At 40.9% G+C, this 26066-nt stretch overlaps 2 protein-coding genes across 9 annotated transcripts in view; one reads left to right on the top strand and one right to left on the bottom strand.

Moving 5' to 3' along the window:
• LOC108102089 (sialin) overlaps window positions 1-26066 on the top strand; it is a 135687-nt gene that overhangs the window by 38183 nt on the left and 71438 nt on the right. For 7 of the 8 annotated variants that reach the window (XM_043207642.1, XM_043207643.1, XM_043207644.1 and 4 more), the window contains 2 exons: window positions 23468-23487; window positions 23541-23626. In XM_043207642.1, coding sequence (XP_043063577.1) covers window positions 23545-23626 — 82 coding nt within the window. In that variant the 5' untranslated portion in view covers window positions 23468-23487; window positions 23541-23544. Of the gene's footprint in view, window positions 1-23467; window positions 23492-23540; window positions 23627-26066 lie in introns of all 8 variants that reach the window. The other variant, XM_043207645.1, reaches the window with a different exon arrangement.
• LOC122319854 lies at window positions 5122-14251 on the bottom strand. The gene is made up of 3 exons (XM_043207653.1): window positions 13517-14251; window positions 13283-13417; window positions 5122-5286 (listed from the first exon to the last, which is right to left on the bottom strand). Exons 1-3 carry the CDS (start codon window positions 14249-14251, stop codon window positions 5122-5124), a joined length of 1035 nt encoding a protein of 344 aa, XP_043063588.1.

Here is a 26066-nt window from a genome sequence, read left to right as displayed (position 1 = left end):
AAAAAATGGATATTTACTTGTATCGAGTAAGTTCCATCAAAAGATCGCACCTAAATTGAAGCGTCTTCCATTACTAAAATTGTGAAATTCTCGTGCGCTGAAAGATATTGACGATGCCAAAGTAAGCCTACAAGCAAAAAGTCAGAGATGTCTGGCTACAGGGAACGTAGTTTAAAGAGTGGATGAGGAAGGATCCTACAAACCTTACGCGGGTATTTTGCAGCTATTGTAAGTGCAGCATAACTGCAAAATTTACCGACTTACGTGCACATGCTGCTACAAAAAAGCACAGCATTGCTATGGAGGGATTTGTGCAAAAAAAATAAAATACATTTTGCTTAAACGCCAACACCAAAGGTAGCGCTTTGCATATTTGTTGCTCAGCAGAGTTTTTATCCAACCGATGGTGCCGATGATATTGACGAAATCTTAAACGTACTTTAATTCCTAGTTTCCTCCTGTCTGTTTCTAAACTAGTCTCTCAGTTTTAAGGGGGGAAATACAATTAGAAGGCCTGAAATGAGGGCTATCTTTGGGAGTGGATTGCAAGTAGGGTATTAAATGAATCTTAGCGATTCTTTTTGCATGTTATTAGATAATTATTGAGCAATAAAAATCAGTCAAGTTTTTTGAAAAATATTGTAATTAAGCACATTTATGATCAATAATGTGGAGTCGTGTTTTTAGGGAAGGACTTTGCGCCGTACAGTCTCCAGGTCCAGGATCACGACTTAAACAAAAAAAGCAACTGGGCTTTAAACTTAAAGGTACAGCGCACACCATGAATTAAACCATATTTAAAAAAAATTATTTTTCCATTAAAAAATTTTAGGTTAAAAAAAAAATTTCAAAAATAACGATTTTTTTTTTACTTTGATTGTAAAAAAAACATGTTATAACAAACAAATACGAAAAACCGTTATATTCATGGTGTGGAGAATTTAATTTCAAACATAATGCAAAAAACCGCATTCGATTAAAATAAAATCTATGACCTGTACATTGCACGGCGACTTTGAAAACACGACTTTTCAGGAGAAGCGTTTAAAGTTTACTTTTGTGCATGTCCGCCATATGACACACCCTCACTAAATTGCGTATAACTCTGAAAATAAGTACCGGACGGCTTTATGCTTTTAAAGGCTTACTCCCAGATATATTTGGAGTACATTAAGCCAAAAAAAAATTTTTCGAAAAAAAAAATTTTCTAATTGTATTTCCCCCCTTAAAGCTATCTTGCTGAAACTTTCCCAAAAGTTGTGTAGTTATTGCACGCAGTATATAAGTCGGAACGGGCCGGATCGGCCGACTATATCGGATAGCTCCCATACGAGAGAATGAAATAAAAAATACTCACGCCGTTGTTTTTGTATCAGATCGACTTAACTTTTTCCAGATGGCGTTTTCTAACTGCTATTGAATTTCAAATTAAATTTTATCAAAATCGGATAACTCTATCATATAGCTGCCATAGGAGAGATCGAAAAAAAAAATATATATATAAACAATGGAAAAAAAAAATTTTAACGTCGTAGTTTTTAATCCCAGGAGCATGATTTTTAGAACATCGAGTTTTTTAAATACCCTTGAATCGAGAAAAAATATATAGCTGCCATAAGAATGATCGAAAATCTATATAGAAGTAACGGAAATAAAATGATAACATCGTTGTTTTTCATCACACAATCGTGATTTTTTGAAAAAGAGTTTTTTTAATGGCTCTTGAATTTCAAATTAAATTAAATCAAAGTCCGACTACTACATCATTTAGCTGTCATATGAATAATAGCCGAAAATATGGAAAATTAGTAGAAAAATCGTCATAGCTTCGATGTTGTTTAGCCTTTATGTATTTTTTTTTACTTATTTGATGACTGTAAGAGTATATAAGCATCGGCTTCCTGAAACTAGCTTCTTTTCTTGTTTTCTCTTGTTCTAGTGACTGTCTTTTGTGCTTTGTTCGTCAACGAAAGGGTTGTTGTTCGAATTGCAAGCATTTTAACTGAAAGTTCCTGGTGTGCAATTGTTAAGCTAGATTGTTGATTGTTGTTAGGTTTTTTCTTGGCACAGTGGTCCGTATTAGTTTAAACATTGATACTTATATTGTCTGTTCAAAAAAACCTGGCATCAGGTAATTAAGCCTGAGCAGGCCAAACTCACTTATTGGCTATGTGAAAAGATGGTGCACACCAGGGTACAATTATACAAGGTAGTCTCGTCGGCTGCCTAATCCTTCGACTTTTACTCAGTGCGTTCGTGCTTGTTGAAGGAAGAGCATGTGTGCGGACGATTTTTTTCAGAGTATTAACCCTTGGGCAAAGATGTCGTTCTGCCCTTGGATGCAAACTTTTTTTGTTGTTTTTTACATGTAATTTCAGATTGCTTTAGTATAACAAAAAAGGGGGACTATTAATTAAGGCTAAGAAACATTAATTTAGATATAAAAAAAAATTTACTTTAAGAGTGACATTTTGTTTAATTAAGGGGGCGCTGGCCTCCGGTCCGGAAGGCCCGGGTTCGAGTCGAGCCCCAGGCTCCCCGAGAAAAAGAAACGGTCTCTTTTTCCAAATCTCCACCACTTCTATGCTCTATCGCTCACTTAACATTAGTAACAAATTTCGGCTCCTCGGATCCGCACACCCCCTCGTCCACGTTACTATGGACCAAACAATAGAACTTTCGTCACTCCTAGATGGCGCCAGGTGGCAACCCCACCGTTAGGATAAGTCGCTACTGTGTTATCACCGGTACGATCGAAAATCAATGATAATTGAATCCTCTACAAGAAATTGTAGGGGCTCTAAGCTCCCGGGTAGAGTAAAAGAATGTAAATTTAAGAACCTAAACAAAAAAATAGCCAAAAATAGCTTAATTTATAAAAAACTTCAACTCCTTTTACTAAAAATAAGCAATTTAAGCCCCATGCACCATCTAAGGGTTAAACAACAAGCTCTATTGTCGTTTCACTCGCACTTACTACGCAGACTCCTCTCACTCGCACTTGTTGTGAGTAATAAATACCGGAGTGCTTTTTGCCGACGAGACTACCTTGTATAACTGTACCGTGGTGCACACTAAGTGCGGATAAGTGACAAACTTGGTAAAGGCCTTGGCTGGCAGTTCTGCTATGAAGCATGTCGCGACGTTGCGAAGGAAATGAAGTCGTTCATGCGCCAAGAAGCGCAAAAAGGCTGCCGATGGTAGGCCTGGGGGTAACAACTTGCAGTTTCAATGTGACCAGCAGAACTCGTCTGTGGATGAGCACACTATTCTATCGGCATTTAAAAAAGATTCGGACCCCGATCAGTCCACAACGGCGTGTGTGCGCCCTATGCCGGTAAATATTTCATATTTGTATGAAGAATGTTGTTAACCTGTGATTCATCCTAAGCAATTAAATATACCCGTACAAGAGATTTTTGAGACCGGACTAACGGCCCAAGTTGTCACTGCTGGTACACAGCTTGCGGTACCAAAACCTTTTGTGGTGATTCCACAAATGAAATAAATATTTGTTTCTCGGCTCACAGCATTTGCTCGCTTGGGTTATATAAAAGAAAAAAATGAACGCCGATAAAGTGAAGGTACAAAAAATTAACGCTAGGAACATTTGGTCTTTCAAGATAAGTGTTCATGCCGAACTTTTGAACACCATACTCCGGTGGTTAAGGAGTTCGCAGATTAAATAAAAATGTGGTACTAAAACTCCCCAGCCTGAACCAACAAATTGTGCCGTATTTGTCTTTGGTTCCTCTATCAAAAAACTAATCCTCTTAATTTTCTATCAGAATACAAGATCTTTATGTAGTAAACTAACTAAATTGATAGCATTTCGTTTGCACCCCATGTTGTGGTGTTAAAAAAAAACTTGGTAATGCCGGAGATCTAAAGCTACCAAGTTTTTCCAGATTTTTTTTTTTTGTGCTTGCTCATACAAACTTCTTTTGTCCGATATTACAGACTCGGATATTATTCTATCGATCAATAAAACCTGTAACGAGACCAACAAACATAGTGCACACGAGATTGATTTCACCCTAGATTCTAGGTAATGTACGTTTTGGCGACCGTAACATAAAGCTTAAGTTCAAGTGAAAGTGATTTACTCTATAGATTTGACTGTTTGGGTCAACACAACGTTTGTAGCGAGATATTAGTCGCGAATCTATTCATACACCTAACTAGTCACATTCTTAACCTAATTTGCGCGCACGGCCCGACGGAGGAGAAAGACGATGCTGTTAAGGAAGCATTATACGCGAGACTCGAGGACACATACGACCGCTGCCCAGAATACGACGTGAAGATCATCCCCGGGGACCAATGCAGAGGTTGGGCGTAAACACATCTTTGACACCACCGTCGGTCGATTCACCATCTGTTTAAGGCTGGCGCCGAAGAGATAATGCATGTATCAGCTCTGCCCCATCTACCGGATTGCCATCTCATTCAAGGTCCTATCGAGCGTAATATGTAAACGACTGAAGCCGTATACCAGCACACTGATCGGACCTTATCAGTGTGGACAAGGCGACCCTCTGTCGTGCGACCTATTCAATTTTGTGATCTAAGGGGTTTTACGGTAAGCCGGTATATAATGAACTGGCACTATTTTCTAAAAAAAGTGTTCAGCTCCTTGCATATGCCGATGATATTGACATCATTGGCCGCATCAAGCGTGATGTCAGCTAAAGTGGCTTTGGCGGTAAACGAGGGCAAGACGAAGTATATGCTGTCCACAAGCAGGAGGCGATGCGCCTAGACTCCCATGTGGTACCTTCGAAGTGGTAAAGGAATTCACGTACCTTGGCACTGCCATTAATACCGAAATTTATGTCAGCCTGGAGATTAAGCGAAGAATCACACTTGCGAATAGGTGCTTCCTTCGTCTAAGTAAGAAAATGTTCAATAGAGACTCTACAAGATACTCATCTTTCCGTACTCTTACATGGCGCAGAAGCATGGGTGATGTCGCAGGCGGATCAAGGTCTTTGGTCAAGTTTGGATTAGGGAAGACTCCCGCATTCGGCGCCTCACGATACAACGTTTACGTTGGCTCGGCCACGTCGTAAATATGGATGAAGAATCTCTAGCTCACAAGGTATTTCTAGCGAGGGTCGACTACGGCCGACGACGAAGGAGACGACCAAAGCTCCTATGGAAGGGCCAAGTGGAGGAGAACCTAACTGCACTGAGTATATCCGATTGGAGGAGGCGCGCGAAGAGCAGAGGCGCCTCGGGGGAGACGCTGAGGTCGGCCAAACCCCGAACGGGTTGTACTGCCACCTAATAAAAATAATAATTCGTAAAATTTTTCCCTCTATAACAAACTTATCATCGCTCAGATTATTTAATCGTGGAGCTATGAAATTTGTTTTCATCATTTCAAACGGCAATTGGCATTGTTCCGATAACGTTAACCAAAGCGAAAACTAATATTGGTGCATCTGTTCTCGCTTTTACATATTTCGGCGCTTCGGAGATTATATCCCCTATTGCTACTTCAATCTGTTTCTGGCAACACTTTTTTCCGGAAAGTGGAATCAAAAATACCGACGTTCCGTATCTCACACGAACGGTTACATTCAAAAAAGCTTTCCAAATCACAGCTTGGAAATTATTACCTGGAAGATGTTTACATTATTGTGCTTAACAAAATGATTAGATCTGTAGAGCGTTCAACTACTCTTATACAAGAAAAAGCCGGCTTATCTCAGGCCATAAAGAATCTGATGAAAAAAGTGGAAACCGGTGTCGCAAAGATGGATTCCCGCAAGCAAGTACTGACGCACATTACAAGCAAGCGTCACAAATCTAAACCATCATTAAATGAACAGACCCAGAAAACAAAGATGAAGAGGCCCGCGACCAATTTTTCATCATCAGTTCATAAAAATTCCCTAAATTAAATGGAAAATACAGTGAAAAGTAAACTATCTACGCAGCTGTTTGTCCGACACCGCCCTGAGTGTTGTGTCCTCTTTTTAAGTTTCGGAAGAGAATTATCACAAGGCCATGAGTCGCTTCAAGGTATGACAAGAAAATAATCATTTTCTGGAGAACACAATCTACACAATATGGAACCCGCAGAAGCAAATTCTCTGCGCGGTATCTTGGTCATTGTTTCTGCACTGCGCGGGGTATTGCTATCACTCTGGCCTGAAACTGATATACTAAATTTACTCACAAAGTTAACAAAAAGGTGGATCTAGATAAAAGACACGCCTACCACTTAGTGTAGAGGAGCGTTTAAACCTTACAAAACTATTATTGCCGTGCACCACACTTGCTTGCATCGATTCGCCCAGCCTTCTCAGCAAATCATCACAGCATCGCCGATGGATGACAGTATACAAGTTGACCTCGGCACAGATCGAGCGGTATCCCTACTCTTATTCTAACAGCTAAAGGCTAATAAGGGCTGCACGGACTTGGATGTGATAATACATTACCATTCAATCTTAAAACCGACTGGCATCAACTTGAATTGGATTTTGATAATATCACCAAAATTGAAATACGGAGATTCGTTAACTCAATACCACAGCAGCCAGGCAAATGCACAGGTTTCAGGTGCATCAGAGCGTGCATGTGGCTGTTATATTTATTTGTGCCCGAGAGTCAATGGTAAGATCATATCGCGATTGATAATTTCAAAGTCATGGGTCGCGTCAACCAATGCACTATCGCTACCGAGATTATGTTGGGCAAATCTGTTCTGACGACGTATGGCAAAATAAAACACAAATAACAAAAATAAGCAATTTAACATTCTTTTGGACAGATTCGCAAATTGTGGTCTACTAGGTAGAGCGACATGCATCTCAACTCTAATGCTTTATTGCCAATTGAGTATCCGAAAATCAAGAAATTCCGGGCGGATTCTTGGCGTCATGTATCCGGAAAGAACAATACAACAGACATCGTGTCACGAGGATGCGCAGCTGCTGATTTACCGGACACAATTTTTTTTTTCTGGTTCGGAGCTCCTAACATTGGATTGTGAAGGCTGGCCGCCATTACCTACAGACTGTAAATTTGATGACATTTTGCGTTTCCTTAAAAGCAGTTTCGTTCACATTCAGTAATATTGGATCTGCAAATGACGAACCAATGACAACACACCTGAGAATGATCCAGATTTCGGAAGCGTCATGTTATGCATCGTTTCTCGTGTTTTATCCTATCGACGTGTTCTTCGCTTATTCAATTGAGTTCCAGCCAGCAGGAAGTTTTTCATTCAAGAAGCCAAGACCATCGCTCCCGAAGAACTGCAGCAGTCGTTCACAATCGTAGTTGCTGCATTCAACCGGTCTCCTGCCCAAATGAAGAAGAAGAAAAGAAGTCAAGTAGGACTCTCGCCTTACTTTTCAAAGATTTAAGTCGGTTTCCCCACCATCATCGTCTTCGAGTAGGTGGTCGCAAGGAGGTACATTTCCTTTTCCGATGGATTATAAGCTCATCTGGAAGTTTGTCAATCACCTCCATCGGATCAACATGCACGCCGGAGCCAATAGGCTTATCGGATTGCTTATTGATTGCTATCAATACAAACCTAGACTTGCTAGCTTAGATTCCCTCTGACCGATTGCAGACTGTCAAAACGTTCACAGTAACTGCAGTAGATCTTTGTGGATCGTTTTTAACATCATATCCTATAAACCGCAAGGTGCCATATAAAAATTATGTGGCCATCTATGCTTTTCATCAAAGGCGGTACACATAGAGCTTCTCTCAGACCTCTCATTTAATATTTTTATTCTTTTGTATATATTTCTAAATTGCGACAAATTTCTCTGGAGTCTGCGCTTAATTCAACCGTTTAAAGCAAGAATTATTTAGCCAGCGACGTGGACACGCTCTGGAAATAAGCTGACGGATGAATGGGTGGCAATATTAAACAAAATGCCGCCTCTTGTAGGCTGGTTTTTATAGAGACAGATGTCACAAAAGTAATTTTGTTTGTCTGTGGAAAATGACTTTGACTGTCTTGCCATGTCGCAAAGTTGCATATATGCAATATTGGCAAAAAAAATTTTCATCATCAACCGATTTTCCAATGCGGAGTCTTGCATCCAGGCCTTTTTTTGGTTATAAATGGTTATAAAGAGTATAAATATAATATCTATATACTCTCGCTCGTGATCGATTCGAAAATGGAAAAATACTTTTTTTTTTAGATACTAACAATAAGTTTTAATATTTTAACCCAAGCTTATTTATTTTGTTTTAATAAACAATTTTATGTTACTACCTTAACTTTTAATGCTGGTTAGGGAGATCTTTTCGCCTGAGACGCGTTCGGGTGGTGTTGGAAGTTAAAGACTGTGTAGATCTGTAAATATGAGGCTGCAGCTTAGTCTGATGTGTAGTCTTCGCATTTGTTATTTTATTTTGGACGAGTGGAACATTTAGATCTGTGTGGGTATTACAATTACGGGTGTACCATGGTGCACCAGTGGTGGTTCTTGATGTTTTGGATTGAGCTCTTGGTATAAACTCAATGTTTAAACTGCTGCTGGCGTTTCCCCATAGGCCATATGTCTAGACTGGTTTGAAGACTGTAGTATACAATGGCAGTTCCTAGTCGATTTTAAATGAAGAACGGAAATTTAAAAGCCAGGGGAGAGTATTAGATGTTAACTTCAACTGGTTTTTTTTGGCCTCAATGTGTTTAGGGCAAGTAAGTCGTCTATCTAGGTGGACCCCAAGATATATAACATCTGTAGTTTCATAAAAAGACAATAGAATCAGTTTTTAGAGTAAACGGAACATGTTGCACTTTTTCTCATTTATATATTAGGTTGTTTGGTAATGACATACCGGTTTCTTTATTGATTTTTGACGACGATTTTAACATAGTTAGCATTCTCCGATTTAAGTGCTATATGTACCGTTGTCTTCGATGATTTTCTGCCATTTTGATGGTAACCTACTGGCAAAAAACTCGGCGATTCGATTTTCACAATCCTCCCTTGAACTCAATTTTTGTCCATCAAAAAAATTGTACATGGCCAAAAACAGATGGTAATCGCTTGGGACAATGTCCGGACTATAAGACGGATGCATTAAGGGGACGTTCTCTTTGTTTTGTTCGAAATGAAGGCAAAGTTCGTCAATTTTTTGTGGGATAATGAAAAGGCGTACGAACTTCGGGTTTTGCTTTTTGAATTCGTTTATTATTCAAGATTTTTTAAAAATTTATTTGATGGTGAAATTCAAAATGGCGGCTGCAAAATGGCGGCTTTCGTCTGCCTCCGCGCGGCAAACATCGTCCCAAAATTACGAGCCTGCAGCCTCTTGTAGTCAATAGAAATAGAAAATTGTTACCATTAGGTAAAGTTAATATACTTGTGCGAGGCACTAACCTAGTGACATCAAATTGCGGCCATAAATTGACCGCGTAATGAACGTTCGAATTTTAAAGTTCGATTTTCGTACATTTTTTTTCAGTTAAACCACGTTGAAAAATTATAAATAAATTATTTTTTATTTCCGGAGTAGGTTAGTGCCCAACAAAAAAGCATATTATTATTATTAGGGGGGGGGAAAAGGTTACCTCGACCCAACTGGATTTATTGTACCCCCTATCTGAGCTTAGAGCTCACCCATCAACCCGGCTCCTTCGATAAGGTTAAGGAGCTTTATCGGGTCGATGCCTCCAGAGGTCCCAAGTGTAAGGAACCTGGACCCGAGGGTTCTGCACCTCAGGCTACTTAGTGCTGGGCAATCTGATATTATGTGTAGGGAGGTTTCATCCTCGCTATCACAGAATCTGCATGTTTTCCTGTTTGTAATCCCTATATTAAATAGGTGTCTCCTTAGTTTGCAGTGTCCGGTTAGTAAGCCGGTCACTATCCTAAGTGAGTTCTTCCCTAGTAGTATAAGTTTCTTAAACCTCTTCATGTCATAATTGACGATGAGGGTTTTGGCTTGTCTTTGGCCTGTGGTGTCTGCCCAGCAGGCTTGCCTCATATGTACCTCTTCTGTTCTTAGGTAATCTTTGACTGTGTGTCTGCCTATGCCACAGTAAGGCTCGGGTCCTATAAGGGGTCTTTCCGCCCCTAGTTTTGCTAGCCTGTCGGCTAGTTCATTCCCGGATATATCTTTGTGTCCTGGAATCCATCTTAATGACAGCCTGTTGTTGCTGCCCAGAAGGTTCAGCTTTGTTCTTACTTCTCGTACCAGCTTCGAGGTGATTCTATTGCTGCATAGTGCAGTAATAGCCGCTCGACTGTCCGAGAGGATCGCAATGTCCTTGTTTGTGTACCCACGCTTCATATTGAGCTCTGCACACCGTCCTATGGCGCAAACTTCAGCTTGGAATATGCTGGTGTATTGGCCTAACGATTCATGGTATTTGATTCGTGGTCCTACTACTCCAAGGCCAGTGCCTTGGTGTGTTAAAGACCCGTCCGTATACCATGCTATAGTGTGACTCGCCATGGAGTGTACTTCCTTCATGGTGGTCCATTCTTTCTTGTTGCTCAGATGAGCAGAGAAATTCTTTTCAAAGATGAATTCTACTGTCATTTCGTCCCTGGGGTGTGAGCTCAGGGGAAGTTCGACTAGTAGTTTTGATGCATCCCTAGTACTGAGGATGCGGTCACTGCCATTACTACAAGAAGTGATTCCGCTGTAACTCCACTACGCAGTGTAGCGGAGTGAGTTCCATGAGAACTTCCAGTGCCGCAGTGGGGCAGGTTCTCATTGCTCCTGTCATACATATACATGCCAGTCTTTGCAGCCTCTGGAGCTGTTTCTGTGCGGTAACGAGCCTAGCTCGTTTACCCCAGGCTACTGCCCCATATGTGAGTATTGGCCTCACAATTATGAGGTATAACCATCTGATAATTTGGGGTGAGGTCCCCCAAGATTTCCCTGCAATTTTCCGACAGGTGAAGAGAGCCCTGAGGCACTTATCCACTGTCTTTTGCATATGGGTTGCAAACGTTAGCCTTCTGTCGAAGGTAACTCCGAGGTACTTGACTTCCCGGCTTATTGCTACGGGAGTACCTAGTAGTATGATTTGTCTCATCTTCTTTAGTTTGTACTTCTTTGTAAAAGGAACAATGACTGTTTTTGCGGGGTTGAGGTTAAGCCCAACTTCCCTGCACCAGTCGAGCGTTATCTTGAGTCCGAGTTGGACAATATCGCAAAGCGTTTCTTCAAATTTCCCTTTGGCTACTATTACTATGTCATCGGCATAGCCTTGACATTGTATTCCTCTGTCGGCGAGTTTCTTTAGTAGTTCATCTACTAGTAGGCTCCACAGTAAAGGAGACAAGACTCCACCTTGCGGACATCCTCTGCTTGTGGCAACGATCATTGTGCTGTTGCCAATGGTCGCCATTGCCTGCCTAGAGCTTAACAAGGCTCCAATCCACCTTCTTGTTGTAGCATCTATATTCCTTCTGGCGAGGGCCGCTAAGACAGCATCATGCGACGCATTGTCAAAGGCTCCCTCTATATCCAGAAAGGCGCAGATTGCAACTTCTTTGTTGTCCACTACCCCTTCAAGGGTGTGACAAAGTTGGTACAGTGCAGTGTCTGTTGAACGACCTGCTCTGTATGCGTGCTGCGTGGGTTGCAGCGGACAGTCCTTAAGAACTGTGCTCCTAATATGGTAGTCTACCAGCTTTTCCAACGTTTTAAGGCAAAACGAAGTTAAGCTGATAGGTCTGAAGGACTTTGGGTTGGTGATGTCTTTCTTCCCTGCTTTGGGGATGAAGACCACCCTAGCTCTACGCCACGCATTTGGGATGTGTCCAATTGCTAGGCTACTTAGCATCAGTCTCCTTAAGCGGGTTAGGAGTAAATCCAGTCCCTGCTGCAGGAATGATGGAGAGATACCATCCAGACCAGGTGACTTGAATGGTTGGAAGGTCCCAATTGCCCATTTAAGTCTCTCCGGAGAGACCAGAGACTTGGCAATTGCCCAGTCCTCTGAACTTGGTCTGAGGTGTCTTGGAGTGGACGGTGCCTCCATTGGGTTGGACGTATCTTCCGCCAGGGGTGAGCTCCCGGGGAAGTGTGTTTTAAAGAGTAAAGCTAGTTTATCCCTGTCGTCGGAAGTGTAAGAATTTTCACATTTCCTCAGGGCTAGGTTACTTTCTGGTGCAACTTTGGCCATGGCCTTGTGCAATCTTGCCCCTTCATGGGCAGTGCTGATTGCCTCACAGAAGTCTCTGTAGTTCTTCCGTTTGGCCTTCCTGATCTCTTTGTTGTAGAGCGTCAGGCTTTGTTTATAATGTCTCCAGTTATCCTCGCTTGTTTTTGCTCTGTTGAAGACCCGGCGGGTGGAGATTCTGAGCCGTTCCAGGTTGTCATTCCACCATGGGGCGTCTCTATCTGCTTTCCGTCTGCCAAGAGGGCAACTGTCCTCAAAAGCAGAGGTTATCCACTGCCTGATCCAATTCTAAGGAATGTCTGGGTATACCTGACGGTTCGTTAGAGAGATTAAGCTCAAGAGAGGACTTGAACCAATCCCAGTTTGTTTTCTTGGGATTCCTTTTGGGGGCGTCCCTAGCGGTGTTGAAGTCTACTTCAAATCTAATGATTCGGTGATCCGACATTGATTCCTCTGGCGACACATGCCAGTTCTTGATAAGTGGTCCTAGAGACCTGCTCATCAGAGTTATGTCTAGGACCTCCTCTCTTACTCTAGTAATGAATGTCGGTGTGGACCCGACATTAGCGATTTCTAGGTTACTATTTACAATAAACTCTATTAGCTGCTCACCTCTGTTGTTGACGTCGGTGCTTCCCAATATCACGTGATGTGCATTGGCGTCACATCCTATGATTAGGGGTAACTTCTTCCTTCTGCAGCATTCCACGAGTCCGATGATTTCCGGTGGTGGGCATGCTGCATCCCCAGCGAAATAAGCCGATGCTATGGCGATCGCTGGTAACTTTCCTGTGCCGCTCAGCGTTACTGCGACACAGTCACTGGTTAGGAACTCTGAAAAGATATTATAGTTGATATATTTTCTTATTAATATGCATGCTCTTGGGTGTGCACCCCGTTGGTCGCATATTACCTTTGATTCCTTGGTGTACAGGCCTTTAATGCCCTGATTGCACCAAGGCTCCTGAATGAGAGCTAGCCCGAGATGTTGGGAGGTGAACAACCTGGCCAGGACGGCGGATGCCGCCTTGGCCCGGTGCAAGTTCACCTGGGCTAGCTGCGTGCTGCGATGTGCAGCCATTACTGGAGCGGGTGCTCCATGTTTTGTGAAGGGGGCGGGCATTCCCCTTCACTGCCTTCGGTCAGGGTGACGTCGGCCTCCTTCTCGTCGATATCTTCTAGGAGGGGCTCTTGTGCCACCTCCTGGGAGTGTGAGAGATGTTCGTCCTCACTCTCCACGTCCATATCGGCGATAGCTTCCTCCTTTGCACCCAATGGCTCTTGTGGCTTTCCGAGGGATTCCTCGGCCTCCACTTTGCCGTCTTTGGGGCCGGGGGGCGCTGCTTCTGTTGCCGCCGTCTTCGCCGCCTTCCTGAGACCACTCACCGAGACGGTCCCGAATCTAAAGTTCAGCTGGTGCCCTTTAGAGACGATCTCATCTCGGGTGAGTTGGTCTATCCCAATAACGAGGAGTGCCCCGCCTCCGTCGTTCCTTCGGGAGATCACCTTCCAGGAATCGACCTCCATTCTATTCTGGCGTCCCAGCATCATCAGAAGCTCCTCATCGCTTCTTTCTGCGCTTCTAGGGCAGAAGACTGTGACATTGTATGCCGCAGGAATGTCTTCCCCTACCCTAGTGTCAAGGGGCACGCCCTTCCAAGTCCTTAGCTGAGGCGTCACAGTCCTCAGCCAGTCCGCTGAATCCTGGTCCAAGCAGTCTATCAGGAGGTATCCGACCCTAAAGTGGATACCTCTGAAGGCGACTGCTGAGTCCCATTCAGACGTGACTACATCGTCCATTATGGCCTCCTCCAGCTCGGCAAGCTCTTCGTTGCTCAGGTAGACCTGCGGGTAGTCCTCAGGTAGTACCGCAACTCTGACTCTCTTGGCGGCCTCCGCGTAGGAGGTGCCCGTGAGAGGAGCCGTGGAAGTGGAGGGTGGCTGCTTCTCACCCTTGTCACCCGCCTTCGACACGCTGAGTGTGCCAGCAGATGCCTTAGGGGGGGGTCTCCTCGTCGCCGCCGCCTTCGATGTGGCTGGCTCATCAGGCCTTGGTGGACGGGGGTGGGGTGCCGCTGCCTCTTTGATGCCCTCTGACTTGGCCCTCTTCGGGGTGTCCATCGGAGGGGTGAGGGTGCTATTTGCCCGCTTGCTGGCAGGGGCAACGTTTTGTGCCACTGGTCGTGGCTCCTTCGCCTTCTTCAGAGCTTCAACAGGTGTCATGCCCTGTTGAAGGTACCTGAGGTACCATTTGACCTTGGACCCCGACAGGCCTTTCCTGTAGGGGTCGCCAAGGCCTCCTGGTTGCCCTCTGGCTGGAAGGACATCTGCCTTATTGGCGGGCTTGATCTTCGGTACAGCCGCGGGGGGTGGGCAAGCCGGCCGGGATGGTCCTGCCGGTAGCCCACGTTCCCGAACTGGAACAGTCGATCTTTGTGGGGGTTGTCCCACATTCTGCGTCCGTGACGCACTCCTGATGGAAGCTGCGCTCCTGGGTGGGGCTGGTCCCACCTGGGGTCGCACTCCGTCAAGGAGTCTTTCTTCAAGGAGCCTTGCGGCACTTGAGGCAGGGATATCCTGCGGTAATTTATTGGTATTAATCTTCTTCATGATCTAATCCCACGAGTTGCGGAGAATATATGGTCCGCCCGGGCAGAGATCCGCCATACCCGGGTAAGGCGCAGTTAGGACAGGCGGTCGCCACTTGCCTGAACCCTCCGTGAGAGACTGGGCTATTTGTTAATCCGGGCCCCCAGCCAGGCTGACTATCGGCACGGGTCGGATGACACCTTAGTACGGCCCGGAGTGAGATTGTGTGGGGAGGGGAGTTGATAGGTAGTCGTGAGGGAAGAGGAGTGTGTGAGGCTATACTTTCGAAGACGGCCAAACAAACGTCTCATCAGTACACCGACTCCGGTGTACCCGCTGTTTGTCCGGGGTTGCTTATTAGCTTACGCCTATTCGCAACTAACCTTATAGAAGGCCGTTCGCTATCCGCAACCTGCGACCCGCCTGGCGGCCCCAGCTAAGCCCCCTCTTGAACATTCCACTAGTTCTCGAGGACCAAGAAAAAAAAGCATATACTTTCATAAAAATTTTACATGAAGCAAATCGGTTCACAGGATGAAGCTGTGGACGCGTAATTTTGTTGAAAAACATGGTTTCGAGAAAAACGCGTTTAAAGATAACTTTCTTGGGTATACATGGTATAAATGGGTATGTTTGATACGCTCTAGCTTAAGAAATACGCGTCGTATCGAAATATCCTTTCACACACATATTCTAAGGATATGTGGCTGTCAATTTTTGCAAAAAAAAAAAAAAAAACGATTTTTTGATCCAAAACAAAGAGAACGTCCCCGTAACACTTCCCAACCAAGCTCCCGTAGCTTGTACGCGTCACCAAAGATGTATGTTGTCATAATGGAACGCAACGCCCTTACGATTCACCATGGCTGGCCGCTTCTGTTCAAGTGCAATCTTCAATCGCTCCAGTTGTTCACAGTAGAGGTCAGAATTGATGGTTTGGCCATAGGGCAACACTTTATAATGGATAATTCCTTTGATATCCCACCATGCACTCAGCAACATCTTCTGAGCCGTCAGTCCTGGCTTTGCCACCGTTTGAGACGACTCACCGTGCTTCGACCAGGATCTTTTACGCTTTATGTTGCCATATGCGATCCATTTTTTATCACTTACCGATCCAGATATGATATCCAGAAATCCAGAAATGAGTCGAGTTTATTACGGTGCAACAAAGATTCGCAGATTGATACACGGTCGAAAAGGTTTTTTTGGGATAACTCATGAGGCACCCATACATCGAGCTTTTTTGTTAAATTTTTCGACTTTAAATGCCTATGGACGGTTTCCGTGCTTAGTTGCAGCTCCTCTGCGATGGTTCTAATAGTCACATGACAATTTCGATCCACTATTTCCATGATTTTATCCGTAGCAACGGTCACTGGTTGTCCGGAAGGCTTGGGTGTTTCGGTATCAAAATTGCCACTCCGGAATCGCCTAAACCACTGTTCGGCGGTTTGAATCGAAAGTTTGTTATCTCCTAAGACAGAAATAATCTGTCTGCGAGATTCCGCAGCAGTTTTTCCCTGTGCGAAATAAAATTTCAAAATTACCCGAATTTCTGCGTTTGTCAACTCCATTTCAATCGATTGTAATTTTTTAACGATATAGAGCATTGCCAGATATGATTATATTTGACTTCACAAGCGAAGCGCGGAATTTGAATGTAAAAACCAAAGCTCGCAAATAACAGTCGACCGTTTCTCGTTATCTGTTAATAACAGTCTTCTCCTGACTCTTTACGAAAAGGCTCAGAGAACGACCGATTTATGGGTTCGTAAATGGATTCGGTTGCGCTCAGACCGAAACCGATTTTTTCTATTCGGTTTTGTTCTGGTTGCTCCAGGACCGTTTTGTCGTTTTCAGTGAAGCAAAAGGTCTTTTGCATATGTATTGGTAAACAGTGCACATATAGGCAAGCAAATCGTTAAACATCGGTTTTGCGGACGAAACATATTAATCGTCTTCGTAAATTGAACGTGTGTGCGTAAATGCGAAGACCGTTTGCGTTGAGTTTTTCGGTCAATCGGTCTTTTGCTGACTCTCATTGTGCGAGCGTTTCTTGATCTGCTCCTTACGCACTGCTCATTGAAAGACCGAAATACAAAGAGCTCAACGAAAAGCGCTCAACAGAAAACCCAAATGATGACAGAAAGGGTCTCTTGCTCAGAGCGAGAGCTAGATAGTATGAACTTTTTCGGTTGTGCTCGCACCGAGAGCACTAGATGAAAAACGGTCGACTGTTATTTGCGAGCTCTGGTAAAAACCGGTATGTAATTACCAAACAACCTAATATACCTATCTGCTATCTGCTGCATAAATTATGTACCTACAGATTTGGTCCAAGTATGCTGCCCTGAGGTGCACTGACTTCAATTGGGTAGTAATCGGATGTACAGTCTTTGAATTTTACTGCAAGTATGACTCCTTCTCTTTTCGCGCAGCCACTTCTCGATGTGTGTTGTTACTTGACAGTTGTTGTGGTACTGTTGTTGGGGTTGAGTGTTTCTACTGAGATATCTATACTGTCTTCTCAATTGATAATTGGACAGATATAAATATGAGAACTTACGTATTTCTTGAAGGTAGTCGAACAGGCGAATAAAGACAGGCGAGTGATCATTCATTAGGGGCTGTCCATATATTACGTAATCACGTTTTCTGCGATTTTTGACCCCCTCCCCCCCCTGGTAAAAAAAAAGTAATCATTTAATGAACACCCTCCCCCCTACAATGATTACGTTATCACAAAAAAAAAAAAGATATGCAAATTTGTTCTTTTATTTTATATTTTCAAAAGGAGATTCCAGCAATATTATTTATTACTGGAAGTTGGCTTGTCAAAATCTGTTTATCTCCGCAGGTATTATCTTTGTCTTCGTCGTCTACATAGTCTATACAAATAATAGAATATGTATATCGACTTAATTATAGAGTTGCATTCGGTACTTATTGACGGAGTAAGCGGCGCGAAACCAACTTTTTAATATATACTTTTAACAACAAAATTTTTATAAAATGATTACGTAATCAATATCCAAGACCCCTCCCTCCCCATGTAATCAAACATAATCATTTCCTTGACCCCCTCCCCCCTAAGTGATTACGTAATATATGGACAGCCCCTTATTTGGGCATGGGGAAACCTTCAAAGTCAAATTTCAAGCTTGTGTTGTGGAGTGATTTCTGCGTTGTACAGTTGGCATCCTTTGGGGTTAAGGAGCCGGGATCCCCAGTGGGTGTGTTTGGCGTTGTAGTCACCCGCTGCTCTGAAGTGATTAGGCAATACATTTAGAAAAGATATTAATACTGCTTCAGTTATAATAAAGCGTAAAGTAAGTGTAGAGATTTCTGCCTAATCCATTCCTTTTATTATACCCTTGCAGAGCAAAAGGGTATTATAATTTCAGTCAGAAGTTTGCAACGCAGTGAAGGAGACACCTCAGACCCCCTAAAGTATATATATTCTTGATCAGCATGACGATCTGAATCGAAATCTGTCCGTTTCTGCCCAAACTAGTCTTTCAGTTTTGAAGCTATCTTGCTGAAACTTCTCCAAATGGTGTGTAGTTATTGCACGCAGTATATAAGTCGGAATGGGCCGGATCGGGCGACTATATAGGATAGCTCCCATTCAAGAGATTGAAATAAAAAATTCTAACGCCGCTGTTTTTTATCAAATCGACTTGATTTCTTGCAGATGGCGTTTTCTAACTACTATTGAATTTCAAAATTTTATCGAAATCGGATAACTCTATCATATAGCTGCCATAGGAGAGATCAAAAAATATAATATATACCTATAGTATTAATGGAAATTAATTGTCATTGTTTTTCATGACACGATGATGATTTTTTGAGTATCAAGTTTTTTAACTAGCCTTGACTTATAAAAAAAATTTCATAAAAATCGGACAACTATATCATATGCTGCCATAGGAAAGATCGAAGAATCTATATAGAGTTAACGGAAATAAAATGATAACATCGTTATTTCCCATCAGAAAACCATGATTTTTGGAATATAGTGTTTTCTAACGACTCTTGAATAACAAATAAAATTTCATCAAAATCGGACGGCTATATCATATAGCTGCCATATGAACAATAGTCAAAAATATGGAAAATTAATAGAAAAGTCTTCGTAGTTTCGATGTTGTTTAACCTTAGTGTATTCTGTTCGAAATATTTGATGACTGCAAGGGTATATAAGCTTCGGCTTGCCGAAGCTAGCTTTCTTTCTTGTTGAAGTGAAAACTTCTTTAGCGGCGCTGAGCACTTTTTTGTATGGGTAAAAACTTTCAAACTCGCGTCAGATTCCCGTTATGCTGATCGAAAAAGCGTAAGATCGTGGGAAAGGGAGAGGAACTAGTATCTCCCACTCTTTCTACCGCGCCTGAGTCATGGTACAATTATACAAGGTAGTCTCGTCGGCTCGTCAGTCCCCTATCGACACTACAATTAGAGCGAGAGAAAGAGTGTTTTCCTACGAAAACCCGAGCGTTCGGGTCGATAGGGGAGTAAACCCGAACAATTCTGTAGCCGTCGAGACCACCTTGCAGGGGCGCACAGAGGTAGTCTGGGGCCCGGGCTAAAAATTCAATTTTGGGAGATTGTTAATCCTTACATATCATCATATATATCATATATCATATCGCGCGGGGCCCCCATAAGCCCGGGCCCGGGGCAAATTGTCCCCTTTCCCCCCTCTGTGCGCCCCTGCTACCTTGTATAGTTGTACCATGACCGTGCCTGAGTCATGGTATAATAACTACAAGGTAGTCCCGACGCCGGCGTCAGTCCCCTATTGCGCACTACAACGAGTGAAAGAGTGTTTTTGTGTAAGTAAGAAACAGAACAAGAAAGGAAGCTAGCTTCGGCAAGCCGAAGCTTATATACCCTTGCAGTCATATTTGATGAATGCTCATCAAATGCATAAGGGCTAAACAACATCGAAACTATGACAATTCTATTCATTTTCCATATTTTCGACTATTGTTCATATGGCAGCTATATGATATAGTTGTCGGATTTTGATGAAATTTAATACGTAATTCAAGAGTAGTTAGAAAACTCTAAATTCCAAAAATTATGCTTCTCTGATAAAAAACAACGATGTTATAATTTTATTTCCCGTATTTCGATATAGATTTTTCGATCTTTCCTGTTGATAACGTTGTCGGATTTTAATGAAATTTATATATATATATATATATATATATATATATGCAATTATTGCAGCAAGCACATACAAGGCGTAACATGTAATATTGCAAAAAAATATTGTGAAATGTGAACAATATGGGAGCGAGTCCTGAAGGGCAGCTTTGTGTAAAAACCAAAAATTTTGGAAAAATTAATACTCATTGTCATATAACAGTCCTTTTTAAACCCCGTGCACAGCATAAGGGTAAAACGACATCATCTTCTTCTGTTTCTTTTGCACTTACGAGAAAACACCCTCTCACTCGCACTCATTGTAGTGGCCAATAGGGGAAAAAAAAAGCCGACGAGACTACCTTGTACTTACACTTAAATAGGTTCGAATCAAAACTGTTTGTTTCTTACTTCAGTTATCATAAACCAATTGTATCAGTTGTAAAAAATTTGCGATGATGATTCTGATAATAACGATGGTGTAAAAGTTGTCGAAATTATGGATGGAAGTTGATTTTTCTGAGAGATAAAATTTAATGTAATATATAAATAACGATATAATATTATAAATAACAACATATAAATTGCCATATTTGTGTACGATAGCGCAATAAATATACATTGTATTCTACCTCTCTCATAAATGATAGTACTTTTATACTTATAATTAAACACAACGTTAATATTGAAGTTTTCACTTCTGCCGGCACACACGGAGTGCTACCGGTGTTTTTTTTTTTCATTAATTTAATATAGATTTCTAGATAATTCCTATGGAAACTTTAAAAAAATTCATCCGATTTAAATTAAATATAATTCGAAATCGGCCAAAAATTAAGTCTGTTTGATAAAAACAACAGTTTTATAATTTTTTTTTAAAGTTATTTGTTCTTTATTTTCTTTGGGAGCTTTTCCGACCTCTTATAATACCCTCTACAATTGTATAAAAGTGTCCGCCTTCATACTTAGCACTTAAACCCTTCACAATGCAGGCACCGTAACCAACGGGGGCCCTTTAGACAAAGCAGGCACCTTTGCCAATGCCAGTCACCGCCGCAACGAAGGGCTCCATATCAAACCATCAGGTATCAGCGATATTAAGAAGAAGACAAAAAAAGGAATTAAAAAACTATGCAAAAATAAAGGGGAAAAAATTGTATTTTTAATTTTACGGTCCAATTTTGTGCTAGAAATATGAGTATTAATTGCTTTAGGAGCTGCAATGAGTCAGTAGTAGGCACTATAGAAAACAGTCTATTGCAATCAGAACAAAGTACCCAGAAAGACTCAAGCAAGTTATAATTGGATCTACAATGATTTAAAACTAAAGGAACATAATTTCTAGTTAATCTACTTGGAACCGAGAAATTTAGTCCACCCAACAAGTCAGGACTGTCAATTTAACCACGTATAAAGTTTAAAATAAATACAGTTCCAAGCATCGATCTAAGATTACTAAGAGTGGGCAAGTTAATAAGGAGAAATCTACTGGAATAGGAGTGTAATAATAGGTTTTCATTGCAAATTAGGTAGCCTAGGGAAAAAAGTAAAAAGATTTTTTTGACTGATTTTATACGATCCTAAACAGGTGTCCCATACTCAAGGATTGGCGATATAAATGGTAACGTAAGGATCATCAAATTCCTTCGACCATCGTTTAATAAGTCCAAGCACTTTCCTAACTTTTTTTTAACGTTTTTCGAAATATGAAGAGAGCATTTAAGTTTAGAGTGCAAGAGGACGCCAAGATCGTCAACAAGCGTTATTCTTTCCAAGGTATTTCCACTTAGCGTATAGGTGACAATCGGATTGACTCGACAAAACGATATTAGCTTGCACTTAAAGCTGTTCCAAGGTATTTCCTCTTAGCAAATAGGTGACAATCGGATTGACTCGACAAAATGATATTATTTTGCACTTAAAGCTGTTTAAATTAAGTTTTGAAAATTTCTTAGGTTTGATTAAAGGTTTAAATTTCGGGAATATTCATAATATTACAGACCCAATTTTACATCATTCACGTACGTAAGTACGTGTTACCAAGACTTAATTTATATCGTTGGTCCGACCAATTTTTGAGTATGGGACACCCGTATGGAGTCCCCAATACGGAGTACATGCTGATCGCATATAACACTGTGCGACAAAAAAATGTTTAAGTTGATTTTTTCTTATTTTTCACTTCTACTTATAAAAATAAGAATATAAGTTTGTGGGTTTGTTAATATCAATAGCCAATCAGCTTTTACGCACACTTAAATGTCCCAAAAACGCGCGTTTTTGCATATTTCACAGCCTTATAATCACATATTGGGAAAATATTTTTTCACCGATATAAGCGTTCATGCAAGTTCAATATCTATTAATTAAAATGTATTAAGCAAATATACCGTTAGGCTTTTATAACAATGCTTTCAAATTTTTTTCTCCCAGCTCTATACTATGGGCGAATACGTAAGGAACTTGTTACACGAGGATACCTCTGAAAAAGCAAAACAAAAAATCAGGAAAAAAATTCACTTTTAAAAAAATAATAGTTTATTGAAAGTAAAAAAAAATATTATTTTGTGTTAATTATTTTCATAATAATAATTTCATAAAATTTACCATGAAAAAAGAAATCGTATCACTTAAAAGGTGGCATAAATATTTTTGTGCATAATTTATACACCTTAACCGGAAACAATCAAAAAAGTAACTTAAACAAAGATTTTGTTAAATTTTGTCGCACAGTGTAATAAGTAGGTACAAAAAATAATTAATTTTTGCCCTACGCCGCCTGGAATACAAACCTATTCCTACCCTCCTATTCTCATAGATTGCTCCTTATTATTATTATTAGAATTTTTGAAAAGGACTCTTTGTGTCCGGCCACTATGATAACAAAAAGTCCATCCTAAAAGATCACCTGGAAACCCTATCATGCCAAGTTTGCGTATCAATAGGAACAGACTTGCAGAGTCAAATGCTGTACTGAAGTCTGTGTAAATAACATCATTTTGGGAATGATTGTTAAAGCCATTTATCACTAATGACGTGAGCTCTAAAAAATTCGTTATAGTACCTATACCTGCGCCTAATAAATCCGTGTTGGCATGGAGATAGGGCTGTTCTACAAAGGTGCTGCAAGTGAGGAGTTATTGCTCGTCCTAAACGATTTGGAATTGCTGACGATTTAAACATACCCCTTATTTTGAAGGGGAATAACAAATGACTTTTTCAAAACAAGGGGAAACTGACAAGGTTGTAGGGATAGGGTAAACAGCTTGAGAAGGGGTTTACACAATGCATTAGCGCAGTGTTTAAGAACACCCCCCGGAATTTCGTCAGATTCGACCTTCTTAAAATCATTTTTTATAAAATTTGTTTAGTGGTTTGCTTAGAAATTAACTCCAAAACAAGTATTCAAAGTAGAATTTAAAATGGTTTTGCATAAACGTGATTAGATTAGTATATATTTGTAATTTCATGTGGGCAAATACAAAGAAATTACTGTTGGGGGAGCTACAATTTTATTAATACTTATTTAATTACGACATAACATTTAAAAAAGACTTAAACAATACCTTTTTTTCTCTTTTCGTCTTCCTGCAGATAGTCTGACAAACATTCCAGTAAGTATACCTGTGTCTTCTTACAAAAATAAAATGTTCTTTTTATATTTAAGTAATATGCACAATTCGAGGGGCTCTTATTCTGCACCATTAGATGATGATCCAGACAGAAGAGTTTCAAGATCATGGCGTTTAAATGGTAAGCCTTTCAGAAAATATACAAAACCTATGAAAAAATATTGATACTAATTTACTTGGTCTGGACAATCTTTAGTTTATGTTTATGTTTGTCTTACCAATAGAAATGTATATTTTAAATTGTCAAACGCGCTCGACAATATTCGACCTTTTTCGGAGTAGAAGAATAAACACTACAGATTTTAAAAAGATTTCGTCTGTATTAACTAAGAAAAAAAGAAAAAAACGTGGTGAAAATATCAAATAACTAACATTTTAGGCACACACATTTTCAAGCCTAATTACAATTAAATCTGGAATCAGGCTGAACCGGTATTTTGAGCTTTCAAGCTCCTGTGTCTTTAAGCCCTACCTCCTTTTGTAGAGAAGTTGCATTGATCTTGTCACTTCTTCAGGAATTTCTCCTTTCTATCCTCTAATTTTTTTCAGTCTCTATTGAAAGTTTTCGGATACATATACAGGTTCAAAGTCGCAGCAAGGATCAAGGGCAGCATACAGGAATATAGAGTTCTCTAACGACTTTTGAATTACGAATTAAATTTTATCAAAATCGGATAACCATATCATATAGCCGCCATATGAACATTAGTCGAAAATATGGAAAATTAATAGAAAAATCGTCATAGCTTCTATGTTGTTTACTTTTAACAGCTTTAGAAATACTCCGAGATACGTCTTCTGAAACCGTGTATACGAGACAAGACGCAGCACTTACATATCATCGGCGCTGTTGAAAAATTTGATTTCCTGGTTCTGCTCCTTTTATGGGGAGAGATCCTTTCTTCTGTTGACAGAATGCAGATAATGCTTCAAACCAAAGGAATCAGCATTTATGAAGCGGTAAAGTTACTGGAGTCATTGTCGGATCACATAGAAGAATGGAGAGTTAATCTTTGCGACATAGTGGTATTGAAAGCAAAAAAAATTTGTGAAGAAATGGGCGTAACGATTTCGAAAAGGATAATTCGAAAGCGTAAGATGCCAGGTGAACTTGCTGATGACGCTGCTCTCGATATGTACCAAGAAACAAGACGCTTTTTAGTTGAAATTTTGGACAGCCTTTCGATCGAAGTTTCTACTCGCTTTGTTAGCTTGAGAGTGCTCAATGAACGCTTCGGATTTTTCTTCGACTTCAAGAAATATCTTGATGACGATACAAAAAGTTTGGAAAGGAAAGTATTGGAAGTGAACGAAAAATGTGAATCATTGGCCAAAATTTACTCAAACGATTTGAACGGGAAGGAATTGTTTGACGACATGAAAGATGTTATTTTTCTTCTAAAAAGAGCCGAAAAAAAGGCCGAAACTCTTGATCTCACTCCAAAAAGAGTATTATTATACATTTCGTCGTTGGGCTTAGAGGCATATAAAACACTAGTAACAGCTTTAAAAATTTTGCTGACTCTGTCATTATCCCGCAAAACATCATTTCGTCCGCGTCGTTGGAAAGTCGATCGTGACATATCATGAACTGCGCACTTAAGTTTGTAAAATTTTCGCAATGTTAATCTTTGTCCCATTTCAGAAAATCGGAATGACATCAACGTTCGTACACCTACTCACTTTCTTATTGGGTTCATATTCACTTCAACGGACGAGCCTGGCATAAGCCATCTGAACATTGATCGTGTGAGTCGTTGGCAACGTGTGTGCCAAATGCCGGATAGAAAGCACCATCACCGGAGAAGACGGCGTTGATCGAGTTGCAGTTATTAGAACTTACTCTGGGTTATACAAGCGGGAACAAGAAAGTTATCTGCCCTGCCCCTTGAAACCTTGGAAGCTTGGCTATTCCAACTTCCCCCCATACGTCAGGAGCAGTCATTAAAAGCATTCAAAATAATCATCAACTAATTTCTGTATGCACTTGATCGGCATCACTGGCAACAACACTATACAAACAAAGCTTTTTGCAGAGATTTTATTTTCCCAAGCAGTGCAGTCGCTAGCCCTCGCTTTGCAATAAACGCTTCTTTAAATCGGACCATTTTTACTCTTTTTATACCCTTGCAGAGGGCATTATAATTTCAGTCAGAAGTTTGGAACGTAGTAAAGGAGACACATCAGACCACATAATATATATAAATTCTTGATCAGCATCAGGATGTGAATCGATCTAGACGTGTGCGTACGTGTATTCGTCGGTCCGTCAGTCTATTTCTATGAAAAATAGTTTCTCAGTTTCAAAACGATCTTGCTAAAACTTTAACATAATTTGTGTAGTTATTGCACGCTGTATATAAGTCGTAACGGGCTGGATCGTCGACTATATAGGGTAGCTCCCATACCAGAGATTGAAAAAAATTATCAATCCGTTGTTTTGATCATATCGACTTGATTTCTTCCAGATGGTATTTTTACCTACTATCGAATTTCGAATTTAATTTTATAAAATCGGAATACCATATCATACAGTTGCAATAATAGAGACCAAAAAATCA

This window comes from Drosophila ficusphila, unplaced genomic scaffold (assembly GCF_018152265.1).
Source record: "Drosophila ficusphila isolate 14025-0441.05 unplaced genomic scaffold, ASM1815226v1 contig_256, whole genome shotgun sequence".
NCBI lineage: Eukaryota > Metazoa > Arthropoda > Insecta > Diptera > Drosophilidae > Drosophila > Drosophila ficusphila.
This window is presented reverse-complemented; position numbering and strand designations above follow the sequence as displayed.

Bases quoted from the DNA above. Each gene is read 5' to 3' on its own strand.
- LOC122319854 (XM_043207653.1), bottom strand. From the start codon at position 14,251: ATGGACACCCCGAAGAGGGCCAAGTCAGAGGGCATCAAAGAGGCAGCG. The intron at 13,418-13,516 runs GTGAGTGGTCTC...TCCCTCGGAAAG, and splicing joins TTAGATTCGGGACCGTCTCG to CCACAAGAGCCATTGGGTGC. The intron at 5,287-13,282 runs GTCACCCTGACC...TATTTTTATTAG, and splicing joins TCGACGAGAAGGAGGCCGAC to GTGGCAGTACAACCCGTTCG.